The sequence below is a fragment of the Hemiscyllium ocellatum genome, chromosome 1 (assembly GCF_020745735.1).
Source record: "Hemiscyllium ocellatum isolate sHemOce1 chromosome 1, sHemOce1.pat.X.cur, whole genome shotgun sequence".
In the NCBI taxonomy this organism is placed as follows: domain Eukaryota; kingdom Metazoa; phylum Chordata; class Chondrichthyes; order Orectolobiformes; family Hemiscylliidae; genus Hemiscyllium; species Hemiscyllium ocellatum.
This window is the reverse complement of record NC_083401.1, coordinates 149721002-149746020: the sequence shown is the minus strand read 5'-3', so window position 1 is coordinate 149746020 and position 25019 is coordinate 149721002. Positions and strand designations below refer to the sequence as shown.

Below are 25019 nucleotides of genomic sequence, written 5' to 3'. Positions count from 1 at the left end.
TCCAGATTTAGGGGCATGAGCATCTCCAATACCTAAAAGGGGTTTTGAGCAAACATCCTGACCTCTGACCTGATGATGCAGGGAGGTCATCAATGAAGCAGCTGAAGGCAGCTGGACTTACAACACAGCCCCAAGGAACTCGTGCAGCAATACTCTGGGACTGAGATGACTGACCTCCAAAATCCACAACCACCTTACAGTACATGATTTCAGCACAAAGTATCAGGTAAATATTAAGTCACGATGAGGCAAAAAAAATCATACATTCCAAATATGTAATTAGATTTTGGCAAGCAAGTACTACATCAAATCAACTAACTTGTTTAGGGTCATTTGGCAGAGCCTGGAGAACGAGTATTTCACTTGGAACATAATACTGATGATCAAATTTGTTACTCAAGGTTGTGCATTAAAGGTAGTATTGTTTATTCAAAGACTAGAATGTGTCAAAATTTCATATGCTAACAATTAAAAATATAAATCATCACACCAAGTCTCACCACAATTTAACTGTGAGTACTGAGTCACCATCAATTCTGTAACAAACAGTATTGCTACCTTGCACACTCAATGTGAATCAGAGTGTCATTGGTCAGGCATTTAGTTACTGGAGTCATACAGCGGAAGAGGGTAACAGTCTACATTACTTACCCCAACCTCCCAAATTCTGCACGTGTACAAGTTAATAAATCTGTGTTGAAGTTTGCTTTCTTATGAATACCAAAGTTAAACCAAAACATAAATAAATTAAAAGATTCACCTTTTATAGCTGAACACATCAGCATATTGCATAATATTCATATCCTGACAGCCACTGTGCTGTCATAGCAACCATCAGCCTCCAACAAATTCCTAATTAGCAGCTCTACAGGACAACCAACCTACACAACACTTCAGAAAGTCACGCATGCATAGCAAAGGCAATTTACTTTATGAACCCAAGCCCGCACCATTTTATGGCAAGATATTTAAATCAAGTAAGCTAAATCCATCTACACAGTACTGATCTCTTATTTCAACTTGAAATTAATTTGTACGAAAGCTTTTCAAATAGACATGTTACCATTATTTTTGCTGATGACTTGCCATCTAAATGCTGCAGTCTTACGTTTGGTAACAAACAGAATGCAATTCATAATTTTAGCTACTTTTATATTGCAACCATTTTAATTCCTGTTGAGATTGCTGCCCATTAGACAGCTTGAACATTTAAACTGCTGCATTGAATACCATTATCCTTAATGTAGACACGGAATTTTAAATTTATTTATCTGTTCAAATCATGAGATACTTGTCTTTCTACAGGGTGTGCCTACAAATGCTGTTTCAGTCACTTGGTTATTGCCATTTCTGCAAAAATCACTGCTATTGTCGACACCATAAAGTCATCCAGTTTCAGAATATTCAATGTGGTCCTGGTAAATATACTGCAACTATCTTCCCGTATGGAACAATACCATCGAGCTGAACACTGCATTTTGATCCTGAGCTACTCTAAGAGTTCTCATATTTTTGTGCTTGCTCAACAAAATGCTTTAAGACGTTGTGGCATTATCAACATGCTGCCCGCTTGTTCTTACCCTATATCTCAAGAAAAACCAGGAACCTGCAAGAGCTGGATGCATAGGAACATAATCTAGATATAATGATATGGCTGTGTAAAGTTAATTCATTCTGGATTTTAAGACTATCAAGGTTTTTCTACTAATGCTTTTTCAGCTGGAACATTATTCTTTTTCTTTAAATACTGAATATTTTAGATCAGTTTCCGAATAAAAGGTCCAATGCTCTACAGCTTCAAAATTAGCTCCTGAACATTACTATCCAAGTAAATCATGCAGAACTGAACAGAAATTCATGATTCACGGATTATTTTTAAATTACTGTAATCACCGTTTTGCTTTCACAAAATCTATTTTTGGGACTTAATCAACAGCAGAACATCACATTAAACCTCAAGCACGTTCATTACACAATGAAGCAAGAACTGTGTAACAGCTTAACGTAGGAAAAGTTTACGGCACACTCTTCTGATCGACTTGTGTTCTGTTAATCATCAGTCCTACTCTTTTCAATGGCCAGTATTTTAAATTAAGAATTGAGGAAACAGAAATCACCAGGACTGTGGAGGGAGTTAGTCTGCAAATTCCAGCAGCCACAGAATGTATAGATAAACACACAAATCCAAACATTGTTATCAGAGAGCTTTGATCCTTCATTCAGCTCATTGTAACATAGAGTAGTGAGAGGCCTGGATACAGTAGATGTGGAGAAGATGCTCCACTACTAGGGGAGTATGAGAGATGAGGACCCAAGGGCATAGCCCCAAAACGAAGGGATGATCCTTTAGAACTGTGATGAGAAATAAGATGACAAAATTATGTACTCAGCATGAAAACCACAAATCCTCATTCTAGGAGGAACCAAATACTGCACGTGACGGGTGTGCTGGTAGTGCGTGATGTTGATAATTCAGATTAAGTCATCGGAATGTGAAAGTGACTGGACAATGATGTGTCTCCTGTCAGAGCTGAATGGATAGTAATTAGAAGGGGCAGATATTCCACAAAGTGATCCCCCAGTCTGCATTTGGTTTCTCCAATATAGATAGGCCACTTTGGGTGCAGTGAATACAGTACACAAGATTGCAGGAGGTACAGGTGAGATGCTGTTTCACCTGGAAAGACTGTTTGGGCCCTTGGATGATGAGCAGGGAGGTGGTGACAGAGCAAGTGTTGCATCTTCTGCAGTTAAATGGGAGGATGCCATGATGTTGGTGGTTGTGGAATGGATGAGGATGCCCTGGAGGGAATGATCCCTGCAAAGTGCAGACAGGGGGAGTAAGGGGAAGATGTTTTTGGTGGTGGTGTTCTGCTGGAGTTGTCTGAAATGGCAGGGTATGATCCTTTTAATGTGGAGGCTGGAGGGGTGAAAAGCGAGGACAAGGGGAAACCAATCACACTGTTGAAAGTGATGGGAAGGGGCAAGGATAGAAACATGGTTGTCTTTTCTAGTGCCTAGGTTGAAGACAGGTGGTCTATCCGGTTTCACTTCTTTGTTGAGACTTTGTAGTGATTGATACAACTGAATGGCTTACTGGGCCATTTCAGAGGGCCCATATTATTGTGGATCAGGAATCATAGGTAGGCCAGACCAGTTAAAGATGGCAGATTTCCTTCCCTGAAGGATATTGTGTTGCATTAGTTGTCAGGATGCAATTCAGGCTCTGAACACCAAGCTTCTTTAATAATGCATCCTCTCATCCCTTAACTTTTGCATTTTTAAAACTGAGAGCTCGCTGCTTGAAAGTTGTCACTTTTATGTTTCCACCTATCTCCCGATGCTCCATTATGCCTTATAAAGGGTCAGAAAGGCTCAATTATTGGTGAGACAGCCATTTCATATTTATCCATATTTAATCCTTTATTATGCTTTTTCCAGTTATCAGATTTAAAGTTTATTGGCATCTAACCATATCCTTTGCTACAATCAGATTATAGATGATTCCAACCAGGCTTTCCCTTTTGTGTCTCTTTATTCTGGTCAGCCCTTCTCTTTGCTCTGATTGTAAGTGAACATGCACATAAACAATTTTTTTTGACTTTTAATGAAAAGATATACCAAAATCTTTATCTACTACAGTATCTGTTTTCAGCATTTGCTTGCTTTATTTCATATTTCTAATTGTTCCTGTTGTTTATGCCATTTAGCACAGAGCTCTGCAGCTTGCACCTGGAGACACCTTTCACCCTAACAAACTAAGCTGGATTTGAATCCTAAAAATAAAAAAACGTTCTCTGCCCATGCACCATGTCCTGTGTTCTTGAAGCTTTTTTTTTCCCATTACACTCACTAGAACGATCTCGGAGCATCTCCAGTTTTGGTTTCTTGTGCAGCCCCATTTTTCAAAATCAGTCCATCAGAGATGGGCAGGCATTCAGCTAGCTAGCCCCGAAACTCTGGATTTCTCTCCTCAAATTCTTCATTCTGCCTCTCCACTCATCTTTGTGCCTTGATGAAGACATATTAAAAAATCAGCCACTTAAAAGCTTGATGCTTATTTATGTGACGTACTATTATATTTCTCAACCATCCTACTAAACATTCTGGGACAATGTTACTGTGCTAAAGATACCATTCGCATGCAAGTCATCCTTGCAAAAGGAATATATTTTTGGTGATGTGAAGGCCTGATTTTGCTCGCTCAAGGGAACCCAAACCTAGAGCCATAGGCTTGAGGTGAGAGGGGAAAAGGTTTAAAAGGGACCCGAAAGACAATGTTTTCATGTAGCAGGTGGTGCGTGTATGGAATGAGCAGCCAGAGAAAGTGGTGAAAACGGGTACAATTACAACAGTTAAAAGGCATCTGGATGGGTGTATGAATAGGAAAGGTTTAGAGGGATATGGACCAAGTGCTAGCAAATGGGACAAGATTAATTTAGGATATCTGGGTCAACATGGACGAGTTGAACCCAAAGTGTTTGTTTCCGTGCTGTACGTCTCTATGAAGTCTATCATTGTCAAATGGAGTATTCAAACTTAATTTGGACATAGCAAAATAGACAGATAATCAGAAAAGTAACTAGCATCTCACTCCATGAGATAATCATCATGTAAACAACTTGAAGGTCATCATTTCCATCTAACTTTGAAGCTCAGAGGACATAGGTCGTTCATGACCTGGCTATAACACATTGGAAAATGCTCTCTAACGATCCCAGAGGGTTCACACTTTTTCCTCAGGTACCACAAAAAGATAAAAACAGAAAAGTAACACCAAGTCTGGAAATAGAAAATGCAACAAACCTCTGCAGGTCAGTCTATACCTATGGAGGGAGTCCAAAAAGGTTAACATTCTTGGTATAACTGGACTGAACATGAAAAATGGACATGCACTGAAATAGAGCAATAGAACATAGAACAGTACAGCACAGGAACAGACCCTTCAGCCACTGTGTTTTGCCCATCATGACAACAAATTAAACTAATCCCTTCCACCTGTCCTTGGTCCAAATGCCTCCATTCCTTGCATATGTATGTGCTTATCTAAAAGCCCCTTAATCACCCCTATCATACCTGTCTGGCAGCACATTCCAGTCACCTACCACTCTTAAAAATCTTGCTCCTCATATCTCCTTTGAACTCCCCCACCCAACATTTCAATTCAGGGGAAACAGATTCTGACTGTCAACCCACATGGAAAAATATACTGACATGAGGAGGTGATTACATGGCAAATTCATCACCTTCACATCAGATGGTACAAAGAGGACAAATACATGACATGGTCAACCAACAGAAGAGTAGATTAGGCAGTGGAACATGTGAAATAGAAGTCAAAGCAGAAAGGGTGTTGACAATCCATTACAAGCTTCTCTTCGGTCCCACTCATTGAGTACTGTTAAAAGGTCTGCACTTCCCCAAGTCCTAAGCTGTATTTTTCTCCAGTTAGATTTGAAAACTAATGTACTTCCCCCAATTTATTATCCAGCACTTTTTCCGATCTCTCTCTCTGGCCCACATAAACTGCCAATGTGTTATAAACCAGAAACTAGAGTTTCAAAAGCTACATTCCATGCCAAATTCTCACAAAGAGCAAAACGTTCTTAGTTTTATTGTCCCTTTGCTTTCACATTTTGTCAATTGTAAATTGTAAGACTAGTTCTCTTTCTACAGAGTCAAACTAAATCATCGTGACACATGGTGTCAGTTCTTGCCAAGTTCTGCAGATTTTACATTTCCTGCCGTGAGATATGAAAAAGATAATCTAAAAATGCTGGCAGAAAAATAATCAGCACTGCTGTTACAACACTTCAGTACAGTATGTGGCTAACAGCTCTTCTGAACTCCACAATATCATTGCCAGACTATTGGTCAGTTACCATTACTCCTGCTTAAGAATGCCAAGAACTTTCAGATGACCACAAATAAAACAGAAATATCAGCAAACTAACGCTTCACTTGCCATTAGACCCCTTGTAATCATCATTTTCAGGCTGGGGCTAAGCAATATTCACAGGACAGAGTTTAGCCACCTTTACTTGTTGTTTAACATCATTACCATTGCCTAATTCACTGTCAGCAACACTCCGGTGCACAAATGCTATGACTACAAGAGCAGGTCAGAGGTTGGAAACTCGAAGACAAGTAATCAATGTTTCCTGTAACTTATTTTGCCATTGTGCGAACCTCTAAAGTCACTGTGGCAGTGGCTTTCCGAAGCAGGAGCCATGTAATATATGAAAAAAAACACTACATCGGAAAATTAGCAGGAAACTTGCCACCAGGATACATGAACACCAACTGGCCACCAAACGATATGACCCATTATCACTAGTTTCTATACATACAGATAAAGGAGGACACCACTTTGACTGGGCCAACACACACATCCTATGACAGGTGAAACAAAGACACGCACAAGAATTCTTAGACGCATGGCATTCTAACCAGAACTCCATCAATAAACATATCGATTTAGACCCTATCTACCTTCCCCTAAAAAAAAATTAGAAATGATGTCACCCACCTTAAGAAACCAAGACTTCTAAATAGTGAGGTGGAACATACAGCGAAGAGGGTTACCTCCGATTACAACAGGATCTTGACCAGATGGGCCAATGGGCTGAGAAGTGGCAGATGGAATTTAATTCAGATAAATGCAAGGTGCTTAATATTGGGAAAGCAAATCTTAGCAGGACTTATACACTTAATGGTAAGGTCCTAGGGAGTGTTGCTGAACAAAGAGATCTTGGAGTGCATGTTCATAGCTCCTTGAAAGTGGAGTCGCAGGTAGAGAGGATAGTGAAGGCGGCATTTGGTATGCTTTCCTTTCTTGGTCAGAGTATTGAGTATAGGAGTTGGGAGGTCATGTTGCAGCTGTACAGGACATTGGTTGGGCCACTGTTGGAATACTGCATGCAATTCTGGTCTCCTTACTATTGGAAAGATGTTGTGAAACTTGAAAGGGTTCAGAAAAGATTTACAAGGATGTTGCCAGGGTTGGAGGATTTGAGGTACAGGGAGAGGCTGAACAGGCTGGGGCTATTTTCCCTGGAGCGTCTGAAGCTGAGGTTTACAAAATTATGAGGGGCATGGATAGGTTAAATAGACAAAGTCTTTTCTCTGTGGTCGGGGAGTCCAGAACTAGAGGGCATAGGTTTAGGGTGAGAGGGGAAAGATATAAAAGAGACCTAAGGGGCAGATTGTTCACACAGAGGGTGGTACGTATATGGAATGAGCTGCCAGAGGATGTGATGGAGGCTGGTACAATTGCAACATTTAAGAGGCATTTGGATGGGTATACGAATAGGAAGGGTTTGGAGGGATATGGACCGGGTGCTGGCAGGTGGGACTAGATTGGGTTGGGATATCTGGTCGGCATGGACAGGCTGGACTGAAGGGTCTGTTTCCAAGCTGGACATCTCTATGACTCTATACCACCAGTGCTTTACCGGAGACTCTCCCCGATGATGTTACCTAATCATGTTGACGAAACATCTGAAAACAAAGTACAGTTCACCTCTATACTGAACTGATTATTATTTATTAATAGGAGTTACACCACTTCATTTGCCTTTCTTCTTGCCCTTCCAAATTGAGTATTCAAGGAGCAGCAATAGTTATTGGGTAACCATTTCTCTATAATTCTCATCAAAAACTCATTTAGCTTCATTTGAGCTATCAATTCATTTGTTATAAATACTGAGTATATGAAGATAAAGAACATTAAAATTGGTCATTTTACAATTTTCCCTCCTTTGACCATTTTGATTTGATTTATTACTGTCGCAGAATAGGAGGGACATGGCCCAGGTGCTGGCAGGTGGGACTAGATTAAGTGGAGATATCTGGTCGGCATGGACAAGTTGGACCGAAGGTCTGGTTCCGTGCTGTACATCTCTATGACTCTATGTATCTAGGTACAGTGAAGTTGTTTTGCATGCAGTACAGGTAGATCATACCATCCAAAGTCCATAAGGATAACAGAACAGAGTAAAGAATGCAATGTTACAGCTGCAGAAAAGGTGCACAAACAGTGAGGTCAACATTAACTTTGAAATTCAAGGCCCACTCAGAGATTTAATTACACCAGGGAAGAAGCTGTTCTTGAATCTGTTGGCCGTGTGTTTTAGCTTTTGTATCTTCTACCCAACAGATGAGATTATAACTGGGGTGGAGGAGTTTTTGACGTTGGCTGCCTTTCCAAGGCAGTGAGAAATAAAGATGGTGTCAACGAATGGAAGACTGGCTTGCATAATGGACTGGGCTGTGTTCACAACTCACCATCATCATTCATTTGATTATCATCTGTGTGTACTCTATCTTTACGTGTCACACTCTGGTTACTATTTCCCCATATTACTATCATGCCCAATTTCCTGATGAAGGGCTTATGCCTGAAACACAATTCTCCTGCTCCTCAAAAGCTGCCTGCCATGCTGTGCGTTTCCAGCACCACACTTTCAACTCAACAATGCCCAATTGTCATCGCTCTTCACGTGAACCATGTGAGGAAGTGGCATAATGGCAATGTCCCTCAAAACTGTAATCCAGAACACTAAGAGCTAATATTCTGGGGTTATGGGTTCAAGTCCCAACATGATAGTGTAATTTGAAATTGGCTAAAATCAATCTGGGGAAAAAAGCAAGCCTAATTGCAACCATGTAACCACTTAATTGTCCTAGAAACCATCTGGTTTACTAATGCCCTACAGAGATGGAAATTGTCCATCTTATCTGAATTCCAGACTCACAGTAAGTAGATTCTTATCTACTCACTGGGGAATTAGGAATGGGCAAGATATGCTTGTTTAGCCAGCAAAACACAAATACCACCAACAAATTAGAACAAAGTACTTAGAGATAACTCCTTCATCTGAACTCCGTCCAGTCAGGCGAAACAACATCTCAGCTTCTGCCCTGCTTAACCCAAATATGAAATCCTCTTTCATTCTTTTAAATCCCAAAAGAACGTAGACTCATTTTACTTAGTTGTTCATCCTGTAAACTTTCATTGCACTCCCTCTATGGAAATATGCACACAGTAATCTAGGTGTGGTCTAACCAAACTCCATTACAATAGTTAAAACTCACAACACCAGGTTATAGCCCAACAGGTTTATATGGAAGCACTAGCTTTCAGAGCACTGCCCCTTCATCAGGACAACCACCTGATGAACCTGTTGGACTAGAACTTGGTATTGTGAAATTTTTAATTTTGTTCACCGGAGTTCAACACTGGCACCTCCAAATCACCAATATAATAGAAGCAAGACCTCTACCTGATACTCAAATTCTCTTGCAATAAGGGCTAAACATGCCATTAAGCTTCCTAATAGCTTGCTGCACCAGTGACTTATCAACAAGGACACCGAGGTCCTTTACACATCTACACTTTCTAACCTCTCACGAACTAAGACATACAGTGTACATCTGTTTCTCCGACCAAAGTGGATAACCTCACATTTTTCCACACTATATTCTGTCAATGACGTCAGTGACCAAAGATGTTTTGGCATTAACTGTCCCTCCATGTCAATCAAATTACAAAAAACTGTTCAGCACTCATTTTGAGGGTAGGATCTCAAAGTACAGGCAGAGTAGGATCTTCTATACATCACTTCTACAGTTTAAGAATATTTCAGCTTGATCGCATACAAAAAGGCTAGATTCACCAAGTTTGAGCTGGTTCCTACTGTTCCTGCTTCACATCCATCACCATTCTCAAACAAACATGACAGAATCAGTGTTTTGTGGGACCACTTAGCTCTGTTTATAGCCTCTTGATTTTGGTGTTCATCACGCAGACAGCACTTTGATTGGCTTATTCCTTAAGGCTCCAAAGCAAAATTGTTTTAAACAGCTTCGTCCCAAAATTGATTGGATTGAATTGCATTTCTAGGGAATGTTTCTTAAAGGACTGACACCTGCACATGAAGTTATAACTGCTCAAGAACAGAAAATGATTACCTTTTCCATTTAAAAATAAAATACTACTTTTCATCAGTAGATTCCTCACGATATATAATTATTTTCACATATGAGTCAATTTCCCACCACTTAGTCATTATCTTATGCACAACTAACATCTTTTCACAGTCAATACTCACTACGTTTCATCTAAAGCTAACACTGCACAAAACACTAGTGAACCTCCGACATGTCTCGCAACCTCAAGTATCACAATGGAACAGTGGCTAGCATTGCTGCCTCACAGCACCAAGATCCAGGTTCAATTCCATCCTTGAGCAACTGTCTCTGGAGTTTTAATGCAGGGAAGGCGATCCAGAGACCCAGGTCATATTCTGGGGACCCAGGTTCAAATCACACCATGGCAGATGGGGGAGTTTGAATCTAATAAAAATCTGGAACTAAGAATCTAATGATGATTATGAATCCACTGCCGACTGACTGAAATCATCATCTGGTTCACTAATATCCTTCAGGGAAGGAAATTGACATCCTTACTTGGTCTAGCCTGTATGTGACTCCAGATCCACAGCAATACGGTCGACTCTAAACTGCCCTCTGGGAAGTTAGTGATGGGCAATAAATGTTGGCCGAGCCAGTGAGGTTCATGTCCCATAAATGAATGGCTTAAAAAAAAGTTTTATTCGTGACTGCATTGATATCCTCCAGGTGTTCCAGTTTCTTCCCAAAGATGTGCAGGTTATGGTAGATTGGCCATGCTAAATTGTCCATAATGTCCAGGGATGTGCAGGCTATGTGGATTGGCCATGAGGAAATGCAGGTTTAAAGGAATAGGGGTAGGATGCTGTTCAGAAAGGTGGAGTGGACTCAATGGGCCATATGTCCTGCTTCCACACTAAGGGATCTATAATTGGACGATCTACATATCCACCAGCCTTCTAAAATGATATAAAATTTAAAAAGATCAAATCTGACGCAAAGAAAAACATTTATAATAATGATTAAATGTGGTAATAATAAAACATGACAGGAAAATCCAAAAATGATCATGTGATTAAGTGGTATTAAAATTATTCAAGTCCTTTGCAATACATTTAAATGAATTAAAAATGTATTTATGATAAATGAATGCTCATAATTGAAAATTTGAACTGATGATTAAATAAATAGTTAGGAAATGACAGATAGTTATGGGAAAACATTTGGTAAAGACCGAACATATGCCAGTCCACACTAAACACAGTTTGGTAACAGGTAGCAGATGGGTTGAAAGTGAGGGAAAAAAGGCACATAGCATAGAAAATGCCCTCCTCCTGTTGATATTTCACAGGCAGTGTTCTTTCACCGTTAGGCAGACCTCACACTCACACTCACACTCACACTCACACTCACACTCACACTCACACTCACACTCACACTCACACTCTAATTATATATCTGCAATCTGAATGTCCATTGACATACATGAGACTTCTCTCTGGTACCCTATGTAATTTACTGCTGAATTTTACAGTGCTGACTTCTCTGCACACTCCTGTTGTCTCCCACTTCCAGAGTAGCAAGCATTGTCATTTTTATTTTATATCCATTAGCTTCCACAACAAAATTTACTTTTTTTAAAAAAAGGATTTCACAACAGCACCTCGGTTTGACCTTCAATTCTCATGCTGCTAAAACTTCTTTATTAACATGTTAAAGAAATGGAAATCAACACAGGAAGTAAATTTCCAGTAAAGTTACTTTACACATGTTTTTGACTGATCAGGTGGAAATGAAAAAAAAACAGAACTGGGAGTACTCTACAACACAGCATTTCAGAAAATCTGTTGATCTACTAGACACTGACCTCTAGTAAATTGAGTACATAGATATTCATCGTGATTGTTTCGATTTGCTCCAAGGGTAAGTGATATTTGCATCCACTGTTTAGGAAACAAATATTAATCTAAATGAGCTGGTTGGCCTGTTGTATAAGGTTGTCATTCCCAGCAAAAGGTACAGAAAGCACAGGAGTTCATTTTGGATGAAAGCTTACCAAACCAAAGTTAAAAATCACAAACCAAGTTATAGACCAACAGGTTTATTTGGAAGCACTAGCTTTTGGAGCGCTGCTCTTTCATCAGATGGACAACCACCTTACAATGGAGCAGCGTTCCAAAAGCTAGTGCTTCCAAATAAACCTGTTGGACTGTAACCTGGTGTTGTGGGATTAACTTTGTACTCTCCAGTCCAACACCGGCATCTCCAAATCATGACTTCCAAATCAAAGGCTTGTTTCCACAATTATTTGATCCAGCTTTGAAATTTGGGGCCTTCCACAAAAAAATAGACATTAAAAAAGTCAACCTAAATATTTCAGTCAGCTTCCAACAATATATTAAAATCTTTCACAAAAAGATGGAGGTAATGAGGGAGAGATTTTGGGATCTGTGCCACATTTTCCAAGGTATAAATGTGAGCAAATAACTGGCTCAAAGTCTTGTCCTTTCCCCATATCTGCTTGGTACAAAATGCACAAAAGCAGGAATGTATACCTATCAAATCTTTATATCAATATAAAACATGGATATGAATCTTGATTTGACAAGACACTTAACATTTAAATCAATTTAAATCATGGGAAATCTTCCAATATTACTTTGTTGCTTTACCTTTTCTTCTGATGAAATCGTGAGCATGTCACTGGCTATCAGACTGCATACTTGATCTATACCAAGGTTGAGGAATTCCTCTCCCAGCACGACCTCTGAGAAATGCTGTTCTGTTCAAAGAAAAAAATGTTTTTCACAAATTACTTTGATTTCAAAAACACTGTTCCTTAATACTAAAACAACCTTAAGATAAACAAATAACTGCACAGAATCCAAAGAAAAGCAAAAGCAGGAAATGTTGAAAACGTGCAGCAAGTCGTACAGCATCTGTGGAGAAAAATTGAGTTCGTGAGATCAACAGCCTAGCGCCAGAATCTTTCAACAGTTACTTGAGTCAGCAAAGGAAACATTTTTACTGTGACAGTTCTGGCTGTGAAGAGCTGTATAGATTATGATTGTGATTTGTGATTATGGAAATATAATGCTGAAAGTGTGAATGCATCTAAAGGTATTGGTTTTGAAGTAACATTGTGACAAAGTTACAAAATCCTTACAGGAATACACGGGTTATAGTTTCTTTACTATTTTATTTGTAAATAAGCTGCAGCTAACACACTTCTTGTGCTACAATATTTTCCGAGCAAAAATACTGCATTAAATCCTGGCTGTCTTACTTAGCTTACAACATAGTTTTGGTCTCTACTTCCAGGAGAAAGTCAATTGCCAAATGGCATGCCACACCCTTTCTCCAGACATTTCTAGCTTTGCCTCCCTATCGCACGAACACGGTTATCAGTTGATAACCAATGATAGAGGTTTGGATACTGATCATTATAGCATTTTATTTATGGATCTTTTAAGTCTTTTTCTCAACCATGGTGTTTGTGGCATCAATCCTGAGAGGATGTCTTTAAAAGGCAAGCTAGAAGAGGTGCAACAATCCATCGGTGGTTGCCATGGAGGGGATTGCCCAGGTTTTGATCTTTACCATTGACACTTGTTAAAAAGATCATTTAAAGTGAGGCTTTGTGAGCTAGAAACATGGTGCTTTAAGTTGCACTCTTTCACAATTTATACCATGATAATGAGATTCCAATGAAAATCCCATCTGGTATTCCATTTGAACATGGATTTCACTACTCAAATAACCAACTCCATACTAGCATTGGGTCAGGGTTAGGATTAGAATATATATTTGTCTTCTGCCATTATCTTGAGTTTTACAAAGTGCCCAGTTATAACTTCCTTAACGATCAACTCTTAGCCTCACATTTGTTGCGGTTAGTTGTTAAGTGGCCTACACTTTCCTGTTTTTCTCCCTTGATGAGAGGAACTATATAACCCTTGCAAGTAGCTCAAAAGCTTCCCAGTCTAATGGAAGTTTTCCAATATCTAATGAATTTTGAAAAATTAACACCAACACATCTACTACCTTTACTAACTACCTCTTCTAAAGATCCTATAATAAAGTCCATCAGGATCCAGAAACTGATGAAACCGCAGGTTCATCAGTTTGCTCAGTTCTACCTTCCGAGTAATTATAATTTCACCAGATTCTATGGATCCTCCAACTTCCTAACTTACAGGTGTTACTGGAGTGTGTGCAAAGGTTCCAGCTTGCCTATCTGACAATGCCAAAACTATTCCTTCTCCCTGCTTCCTGGTAGCTAACCAATCTTCTATGCTTATCAATTTAAAAACAAAGTGCTGGAGAAACGTAGCAGATCTAGCACATCTGCGGGGAGAGAAACACTTAAAGTCTCAAATCCAATGACACTTCTTTGGAATACTTTTGAAGAAGAGTCATTGCACTCTAAGTTTAACTTAACCATGATCCCTTTAAAACATTACAATGCATCAATAAGTCTAGGAACTGGTCAGTCTTTAGGTCTAATAGTTTCCCCAGTACCTACTCCCTGGTGATGGTGATTGTTCAACTTCCTCTCTTGTGATTTTTAAGTATCTCTGGGATGTTTTCTTAATTACCTGCAGAGAATGCAGACATGAAATACCTACTCAACATCACCACAATTTCTTTGCTTACCACCAGTAATCATCAGACTCGCCTGCATGAAGACCATCACTCATTTCAGCTATTCTTCTCTTGTTTAAACACATGTAGAAACGCTCACTGTTTTTAAGTTAGCTTTTTCATTCTACTTTAATTCCCCCTACTTTTTTGTTTTCAAGAGAGTGTTTCTTTGCTGATGCTTAAAACGTTTTGACCTACCACCAATGTTTGCAGAACTGTCCAGTGTTTCTTTCAATTTGATACTATTCTTAAGCTTCCTAATTTAACCATGGATGATTCATCCTTTAAAATAAAATCTCTTTTTCACCAGGTCAGACTTTTGCAAAGAGCTTTTAACCATCTCCTTAAAGGAATGCCACTCCATGTTGTTACCTTTAAATCTAGTTTCCCAGCTCAACTCAATCAACTTGACCATCACTACATTATAACACTTTTATCAAGGTTTACCTATTCCTTTCATTGCAAAATATAAGCGTCTTCAATTCTTTAGTACTAGCCAACAGTCACCTTGCAACATTGTCTCTGTTACAGCCATTAAGACATAGTGTATGTATGTAGTTCTATGCCACCAATTCATCCAATTTGTTATCAATGATTCATGCATTCAGATGCAAAACTTTTAACTCCATTTTTGCAATTCCTGGTTTTATCAGCTGGTTGACTCTTAAAGGTTTTACACTCTCTCCCATGCTGCCCAACTTTAGCTAGGATTACCCATTCCTAGCCTGCTCTATTACATTGATGTTTCTCTTGAATTTACCACATCTCGTCACATGATCCTTTGCCTCTACAATTCAAAGCCCTCTCTACCAATCTAATTACACAGTTCACAAGAACACAGGTCTGCATACAGTTCAGGTAAAAGAGCAGTCCAACAGCATAGCTGCCATGCCCTCCAGAACTGGTTCCATTGCCCCATGAACTGAAACCTATTTCCCTCGCACCGGTCTCTAAGCCATACCAATTTCCTAATCTTATTTAGCCAATGCCATCTTGCTTGTGAGACAGCTAATAATCCAGAAATCATCATCTTTGACATCAGGCTTTTAAATTTAACCTCTAGCTGTTCATGCTCCCCAAGCAAAACATCTTTCCTATTCCAATGTCCGTCATCGGTACTTGTGTGGATCCTTCTAGAACTCTTCTTCCTCTCAATGCAAATTGCATTCCATCCCTGAGCAGATGTTCTAAACCCTGGCATTGGGCATGTATCCGAACAGACTGAACTCTCATTCTCAGCTGCGGAGAAAAGTGTCAATTTCTTGTATCAGCATTGCTTACTAATTTTGAGGTCAAAACTGCAAATCAATTTATCTAATTGTTTTGTGATTACCCAATGAGGGGGGACTGGTTTTGTTTGTTGCAGATTCAACTGAAGCACAGTGTTTCACTGGGATCTCTTAATTACCAGGTCGAATCTTACTACTCAACCTCTCAGACATCTCACTTGAAATGCTGAATGCCAAAATACCTCTCAAAGTTTTTAAAGCATTTAATTATGTATGTTGCAAGCAATTAAAATTCTGATTAATATCAGCTCCTCGAAGCTTAACATAGATAAAAATGAGCTGGTACGTATCATTAGTATCATGATTCAATTGAGGGGAGTGCACCAATAATTGAGCCTCAATACTCCACAAGCCCAGTCCAATGTATCACTTCCCAATTACGCTACCAAGATGATCAATTTGCCTGACTGTCTTCAAACCCTAGCCCTCCAATCGCAACAAGGACAGAACCCTCCCTGGTCCTCACCTTCCACCCCACTGACCCCAGACTTTCATCAAAGATCGCAATTTTCCCTCCCATGTGGTTGATGATGCCCTACAGGACATCACCTACACTTCCTGCACCTCCGCCCTTGAACCTCACCCCTCCAATCGCAACAAGGACAAAACGCCCTGGTCCTCACCTTCCACCCCACCAACCTCCTGTTCGAAAGCCTCCAGAAATGCTATCCAGGACAAAAAAGTATTTCGCACAATGTTTCATCATGAACAGAAAAATAACATTTCAGTATAAACAAACTTATTCTTGAACAAACGGAGAACAAAAAAAAAATCACAATTATACAAAGCCCAAACACACGCGAACATTCACAAATAAGACAGCTAAAAATGACTAAAGATTATGGGCAAGAAAATATAGACAGGACAAGAGAAATTGGCAGTGCAAGAGTCCAGACCATACAGATGGGACGCATCGTTCCTTGAAGTTTCTTAAGATTTAAGTGATTGCTACAACTCAGCGGAGTAGTGTGCTCAAGTCAAGCCCCACTACACTCAGAGTTATGACAAAATCAATCATTTTTAAAAATATGCAAAATTCCTCAATTTACCAGGCTTTTAGATCACAAACCAGGTTTCTGTGCTTAACAATGATTACTATTTATTAAAAGTGATTAGACACTAACTACAGGCAAACAATTATTAACTGTCAGCATATAACTCTACAAATTAAAATGCCAATCCTTTATCGACACCCCTTTGCATGTGTGTAAACACACACACACGCAGTTCAGTGGTTCCTGTTCATGAGGGTCACTGAGCTGTTTATGATGATTCCTGTGCTGTTCAGAATGCTGCTTCTTAAGTAATTTTTCTCCAGATGCTTCCACTGATTTGACTTATTCACATTTATAATGCCTTGACTTATTAATCAACAGTCACAACTTAAAGCAACTGCCAAGTGCTAAAGTAAACTGATTTTCTTGAGGCATCAATTGGCTTTGTCTGCAGAAAATCGAGCGCACTTCTGGTGCTCCCAAGTCTCCTTTATATCTTGGTCACAGCTCTAAGCAACTCAGCTACCTAAAAACCAGTCATAGAGATGCACAGCTCAGAAAGAGTCCCTTCGGTCAATCTCGTCCATGCCGACCAGATATCCCAACCCAATCTAGTCCCACCTGCCAGCACCCACCCCAGATCCCTCCAAGCTCTTCCTGTTCATATACTCATCCAGATGCCTTTTAAATGTTGCAATTGTACCAGCCTCCACTACTTCCTCTGGCAGCTTATTCCATACACGTACCATCCTCTGCGTGAAAATATTGCCCCTTAGGTCTCTTTTATATCTTTTCCTTCTATGGCCTCTTGTTCTGGACTGACCCACCCCAGGGAAAGGACTTGGTCTATATATCCTAGAAAAGCCCCTCATGATTTTATAAACCTCTAGAAAGTCACCCCTCAGCCTCCAACACTCCAGGGAAAACAGCCCCAGCTTATTCAACCTCTCCTTCGCTCAAATCCTCCAACCCTGACAACATCCTTATAAATCATTTCTGAGCCCTTTCAAGTTTCACAACATCTTTCCGATAGGAAGGAGACCAGAACTGCACGTAATATTCTAACATTGGCCTAACCAACGTCCTGTACAGCCGCAACATGATCTCCCAACTTCTGTATTCAATATTCTGACTAATAAAGGAAAGCATACTAAACGCCTTTTCACTGTCCTATCTACCTGCACTCCAAGGTCTCTTTGTTCAGCAACATTCCCTAGGACCTTACCATTAAGTGCATAAGTCCTGCTAAGAGATACTTTCCCAAAATGCAGCACCTCCATTTGTGTAAATTAAATTCCATCCACCACTTCTCAGCCTGTTGTAATCTAAGGTAACCTCCTTCGCTGTCCACTATGTCTCCAATTTTGGTGTCATCTGTAAACTTACTAACGATACCTCTTATGCTCACATCCAAATCATTTATATTAATGACGAAAAGTAGTGAACCCAGCACCGATCCTTGTGGCACTCCACTGGTCACAGGCCTCCAATCTGAAAAACAAATCTCCACCACCACCCTCTATCTTCTACCTTTCAGCCAGTTCTGTATCCAAATGGCTGGTTCTTCCTTTATTCCATGAAATCTAACCTTGCTAATCAGTATCCCATGGGGAACCTTGTCGAAAGCCTTACTGAAGTCCAAGCTCTGCCTCATCAATCCTTTTTGTTACTTCTTCAAAAAAACCTCGATCAAGTTTGTGAGACATGATTTTCCAAGCACATAGTGGGCGGCACGGTGGCAAGTGGTTAGCACTGCTGCCTCACAGCGCCAGAGACCCGGGTTCAATTCCCGACTCAGGCAACTGACTGTGTGGAGTTTGCACGTTCTCCCCGTGTCTGCGTGGGTTTCCTCCGGGTGCTCCGGTTTCCTCCCACAGTCCAAAGATGTGCGGGTCAGGTGAATTGGCCATGCTAAATTGTCCGTAGTGTTAGGTAAGGGGTAAATGTAGGGGTATGGGTGGGTTGCGCTTCGGCGGGTCGGTGTGGACTTGTTGGGCCGAAGGGCCTGTTTCCACACCAAGTAATCTAATAAAAAAACCATGTTGACTATCCCTAATCAGTCCTTCCCTTTCCAAATACATGTACATCCTGTCCCTCAGGATTCCGTCCAACAACATCAGGCTCACTGGTCTATGATTCCGTGGTTTATCCTTACCACCTTTCTTTGCCAAACTCCAGTCTTCTGGCATCTCTCCTGTGACGATCGATGATACAAATATCTCAGCATAGGGCCCAGCAATCACTTCCCTAGCTTCCCACAGAGTACTACAGTACACCTGATCAGGTCCTGGGATTTATCCACTTTTGTGTGTTTCAAGACATCTAATACTTCCTCCTCTGTAAGACAAACAGCTTTCAAGATGTCACCATGTATTTCCCCACATTCTATATCTTCCATGTCCTTTTCCACAGTAAACACTGACACAAAATACTCGTTTAGTATCTGCCCCATCCATTGGGGCTCCACACAAAGGCCGCCTTGCTTATCTTTGAGGGACCTGATTCTCTCCCTAGTTACCCTTTTGTCCTTAATGTATTTGTAAAACCCCTTGGATTCTCCTTAATTCTATTTGCCAAAGTTATTTCATGTCCCCTTTTTTGCCCTCCTGATTTCCCTCTTAAGTATACTCCAATTGCCTTTATACGCTAAGGATTCATTCAATCTCTGTCTATACCTGATATTTTCTTCTTTTCTTCTTTTTCTATTCCTTCTTTTTCTTAACCAAACCCTCAATTTCTCTAGTCATCCAGCATTCCCTACACCTACCAGCCTTTCCTTTCACCCTGACAGGGATATACTGGCTCTGGAGTCTCGTTATCTCATTCCTGAAGGCTTCCCATTTTCCAGCTGTACTTTTACCTGCAAACATCTGCCCCAAACAGCTTTTGAAAGTTCTTGCCTAATACCGTCAAAATTGGCCTTTCTCCAATTTAGAACTTCAACTTTTCGGTCTGGTCTATCCTTTTCCATCACTATTTTAAAACTAACAGAATTATGGTCGCTGGCCCCAAAGTGCTCCCCCACTGACACCTCAGCCACTTGCCCTGCCTTTTTTCCCCCAAGAGTAGGTGCAAAGCTTGACCTTCTCTAGCACGTACATCCACATAACTGAATCAGAAAATGTTCTTGTACACACTAAATTCTTCTCCATCAAAACCCTTAACACTATGGCAGTCCAGTCTATGTTTGGGAAGTTAAAATCCCCTACCATAACCACCCTATTATTCTTAAGATAGCTGAGATCTCCTTACAAATTTGTTTCTCTCTGACTATTAGTGGGTCTATAATACAATCCAAATAAGGTGATCATCCCTTTCTTATTCCTCAGTTCCACCCAAATAACTTCCCTGGATGTATTTCCGGGAATATCCTCCCTCAGTACAACTGTAATGCTCTCCCTGATCAAAAGTGCCACTCCCCCTCCTTTCTTGACTCCCTTTCTGTCCTTCCTGTGGCAATTGTATCCTGGAACATTAAGATGCCAATCCTGTCCATCCCTGAGCCATGTTTCCGTAATTGCTATGATATCGCAGTCCCATGTTCCTAACCATGCCCTGAGGTCATCTGCCTTCCCTGTTAGGCCCCTTACATTGAAATAAATACAGTTTAATTTATCAGTCCTCTTTGGTTCTTGCTTTGTCCCTTCCTGCCCTGATTGTTTGACTCGCCTTTGTTCTCAACTGTACCAGTCTCAGATTGATCTTTCCTCACTGTCTCCCTGGGTTCCCCCCCCCCACCCCACCCCATCTCACTAGTTTAAATCCTCCCAAGCAACTCTAGCAAATCTCCCTGCCAGTATATTCGTCCCCTTCCAATTTAGGTGCAATCCGTCCTTCTTGTACAAGTCACTTCTACCCCAAAACAGCTTCCAACAAACCAAAAATGTGAATCCTTCTCCCATGCACCATTTAATTGTTCATAGACAGAAGACCTCTCTCATTCATAACTGGTCACTACTCAACAATCCCATCTGCCACTTGCTGCCGACAACCAAAGCTCCATCTGTACACAAGCCTTCTGCTCCAGTTCTTCTGTAACCTTATCCCACCACTCCTTAAAACAGCAACTACATAAATGGTATTTGCAATGGGTGGCATTATTTTCTTTCAGAAACATGCAGCAGTCTTTGCTATCCATTATTTTAAAACGGTTCTTTTTCTCATTTCAGTGCACTATTAAGAAACACAAACAAAAAGGCGTGGTCTTTATGGCAACAGTGGCATGATGTCATCTGTAGTGCTGGTCAGCTTTCAGTTCAGTAGCTGATTTAGTGGACCTAGGTCATTTCTTGTATTAGAACTTGCCTTTTTCACTCTCAGGAGCGAGTTGAAAGTTGCTCCTTGTTTGCAAGCTTCTAGCACTCAAAAGGACAGAACTACAATCCATGGAAGGAATTGTTTGTATACACAAAATCTGTTTATGGCCTCATTACTTCAGAATATTTGAAAAGATTATTTTTGCTGACATCATTGACACTACTTGCAAATGTAGTGGCCATCTTAGCTTGGCAACACACACACATTTTCAGAAAATTAGAATCATAGAGATGTACAGCATGAAACAGTGTAACTTGTCCATGCCGACCAGATACCCTAAATTAATCTAGTCCCATTTCCCAGCACTTGGCCCATATCCCTCTAAACCATTCTTTGTCACGTACCCATTCAAATGCCTTTTAAATATTGTAATTGTACCAGTCTCCATCACTTCCTCTGGCAGCTCATTCCATACATACACCACTCTCTGCATGAAAAAGTTGCCCCTTAATTCCCTTTTAAATCTTTCCCCTCTCACCCAAAACTATGCCCTCTAGTTCTGGACTCCCCCAACCCAAAGGAAAATACCTTACCTATTTTACCGTATTCATGTCCCTCCTGATTTTATAAACATTTATCGGGTTGCCCCTCAGCATCCGATGTTCCAGGGAGAACAGCCCCAGCCTATTCTGCCCCTCCCTATGGCTCAGACCCTCCATGCCTGGCAACATCTTTGGAAATCAGGGGAGGGAAAGTTATATTACTATTGGACAGGAGCTATGGAGTATAAATTGGAAACAATTGTTCTATAGGAAATGCACAACTGAAATGTGGAGACTGTTTAAGGAGCACTTGTGGAGAGAGTGTTAGATAACTTTGTCCCACTGAAACAAGCAAGGAATGGTAAGGTGAAGGAGCCTTGGATGACAAAAGAGGAGCTTCTTGTCAAGAGGAAGAAGGAAGCAAGGGTCTGGCAAGCTTTAGAGGACTACAAGATATCTAGGAAACAACTCAAAAATTAACTGAGGAGAACTAGGAGGGGGCATGAAAATGCCTTGGTAAAAAGGATTAGGGAAAACCCAAAGACATTCTATAGTTACATGAGGAATAAGAGATAATCAGAGAGAGGGTAGGACCAAATCCATGATTAGTGGAAGGAACTTGTCCCTGGAGTCTGAAGAGGTCAGGGAGGCTCTAAATTAGTTTTTTGTTTCTGTATTCACTAGAGAGGGGGGACCTTGTTGGTAGTGAGAACACCGTGGCCCAGGCTAACAGGTTTGAACAGATTGATATTAAGAAAGCGGATGTGCTAGAAATTTTAGAAAACATCAAGATAGATAAGTCCTCAGGGCCGGACCAGATATATCCAAGGTTACAACGGGAAGTGAGGAATGAGATTGCTGTGCCTCTGGTGATGATCTCTATATCCTCACTCGCCATGGGAGTAGTACCAGATGATTGGAGTGAGGTGAATGTTGTTCCTCTGTTCAAGAAAGGAAATAGAGAAATCCCTGGGAATTACAGACTTGTAGTAAGCAAGGTACCGGAAAGGATTCTGACAGATAGGATTTATGACTATTTGGAAAAACAGTTTGATTAAAAAGATAATAGCATGGCTTTTTGAGGGGCAGGTCATGCCTCACAATCCTTGATTTCGTTGAGGATGTGACGAGACAAGTTGATGAAGGTCGAGCAGTGGATGTGGTGGATATAGGCTTCAGTAAGGCACTTTATAAAGGTTCTCCACAGTAGGCTTAGTCAGAAAGTTAGGAGGTATGGAATGCAGGGAAATTTGGCTGTCTGGATACAGAATTGGCTAGCCGAAAGAAGACAGCAAGTAGTAGCAGATGGAAAGTATTCTGCCTGGAGGTCAGAGACCAGTGGTGTCCCGCAGGGATCTGTTCTTGGGCCTCTACTCTTTGCAGTTTGCATAAATGACTTGGATGAAGAAGTGTAACGGTGGGTTAGTAAGTTTGCCAACGATGATGTAGATAGTGTCGAGGGGTGTTCCAGACTACAACTAGACATTGACAGGATACAGACCTGGGCTGAGAAGTGGCACGTGGAATTCAACCTGGCTAAATGCAAAGTGATTCATTTTCGAAGGTCAAATTTGAATACTGAATACAGGGTTACAGATAGGAATCTCGGCAGTGTGAAGGAACAGCAGGATCATGGGGTCCACGTGTATAGATCCCTCAAAAGTTGCCATCCAAGTTGATGGAGTTGTTAAGGCGGCATGTGGTGTTTTGGCTTTCATTAACAAGGGATTGACTTGAAGAGCTGCAACGTTTTGCTGCAGCTCTATAAAACCCGGGTTAGACCACACTTGGAATATTGTGTCCAGTTTGGTCGTCTCATTATAGAAAGGATGTAGATGCTTTCGAGAGGGTGCAGAGGAGATTTACCAGGATGCTGCCTGGATTAAGTGAGGTAGGGCTTTTCACACTGAAGAGAAGAAAGATTACTTGATAGAGGCGTACAAGGTAATGATAGAGTGGATAGCCAGAGACATTTCCCTGGGACAGAAATGGCTGTCATGTGAGGGTCATGATTTTAAAGGTGACTGAAGGAAGGTATAGGGGAGATGTCAGAGGTTAGTTCTTTACGCAGAGAGTGGTGGGTGCATGGAATGCACAGTCAGCGTTGGTAGTAGAGTCAGAGACATTACGGACATTTAAGCCACTGCTGGATAAGCACGTGGACAGCAGTAAATTGAGGAGTGTGTAGGTTAGGTTGACCTTAGATTAAGATAAATGCTAGACACAACATCGTGGGCTGAAGGACCTGTACCATGCTGTACTTTTCTGAACCCTTTCAAGTTTCACAACATCCTTCCTACAGGAGGGAGAGATCAGAATTGCACACAATATCCCAAAAGTGGTCTAACCAATATCTTGTACAGCCACAACATAACCTCCCAACTCCTATACTCAAATGCTCTGACCAATAAAGGAAAGCACAGTCAATTTTCATTCCCATAGAGCCAGTTTAGTGTATGGGTCATTGTGTCATCAATACCAGGAGGCAGTCGTCAATTAAAGGATAATGTTCAAAGTTTGTGAGAAGATTTGTAGTTCGGGTGCTCGTTGTTGTGGTTCTGTTCGCCGAGCTGGGAGTTTTTGTTGCAAACGTTTCGTCCGCTTTCTAGGTGACATCTTCAGTGCTTGGGAGCCTCCTGTGAAGCACTTCTGTGCTGATTCCTCCGGCATTTATACTGGTTTGAATCTGCCGCTTCCAGTTGTCAGTTGCCGTCCGCTGCAGTGGCCGGTATATAGGGTCTAGTTCGATGTGTCTGTTGATAGAATTTGTGGATGAGTGCCATGCCTCTAGGAATTCCCTGGCTGTTCTCTGTTTGGCTTGCCTTATTATAGTGGGGTTGTCCCAATCGAATTCGTGTTGTTTGTCATCTGAGTGTATGGCTACTAGGGATAGCTGGTCGTGTTGTAAACAGGAAGACAGCTAACAACCTGCATCCATGAACACCAACTAGCCACGAAACAACACGACCAGCTATCCCTAGTAGCCATACACTCCGATGACAAACAACACGAATTCGATTGGGACAACACCACTATAATAGGGCAAGCCAAACAGAGAACAGCCAGGGAATTCCTAGAGGCATGGCACTCATCCACAAATTCTATCAACAGACACATCGAACTAGACCCTATATACCGGCCACTGCAGCTGACAGCAACTGACAACCGGAAGCGGCAGATTCAAACCAGTATAAATGCCGGAGGAATCAGCACAGAAGTGCTTCACGGGAGGCTCCCAAGCACTGAAGATGTCACCTAGAAAGGGGACGAAACATTTGCAACAAAAACTCCCACCTCGGCGAACAGAACCACAATAAAGGATAATGTATTCATGAACATCTCCATGTTTAAAATATTAAGTTAGTCTGCTGCAGATTAAT

General features: G+C 40.9%; 1 protein-coding gene across 3 annotated transcripts in view; it reads right to left on the bottom strand.

The window, feature by feature from the left end:
• klhl2 (kelch-like family member 2) overlaps positions 1–25019 on the bottom strand; it is a 144418-nt gene that overhangs the window by 53363 nt on the left and 66036 nt on the right. For all 3 annotated transcript variants that reach the window (XM_060832759.1, XM_060832769.1, XM_060832778.1), the window contains one exon: positions 12585–12694. In XM_060832759.1, coding sequence (XP_060688742.1) covers positions 12585–12694 — 110 coding nt within the window. The remainder of the gene's footprint in view (positions 1–12584; positions 12695–25019) is intronic.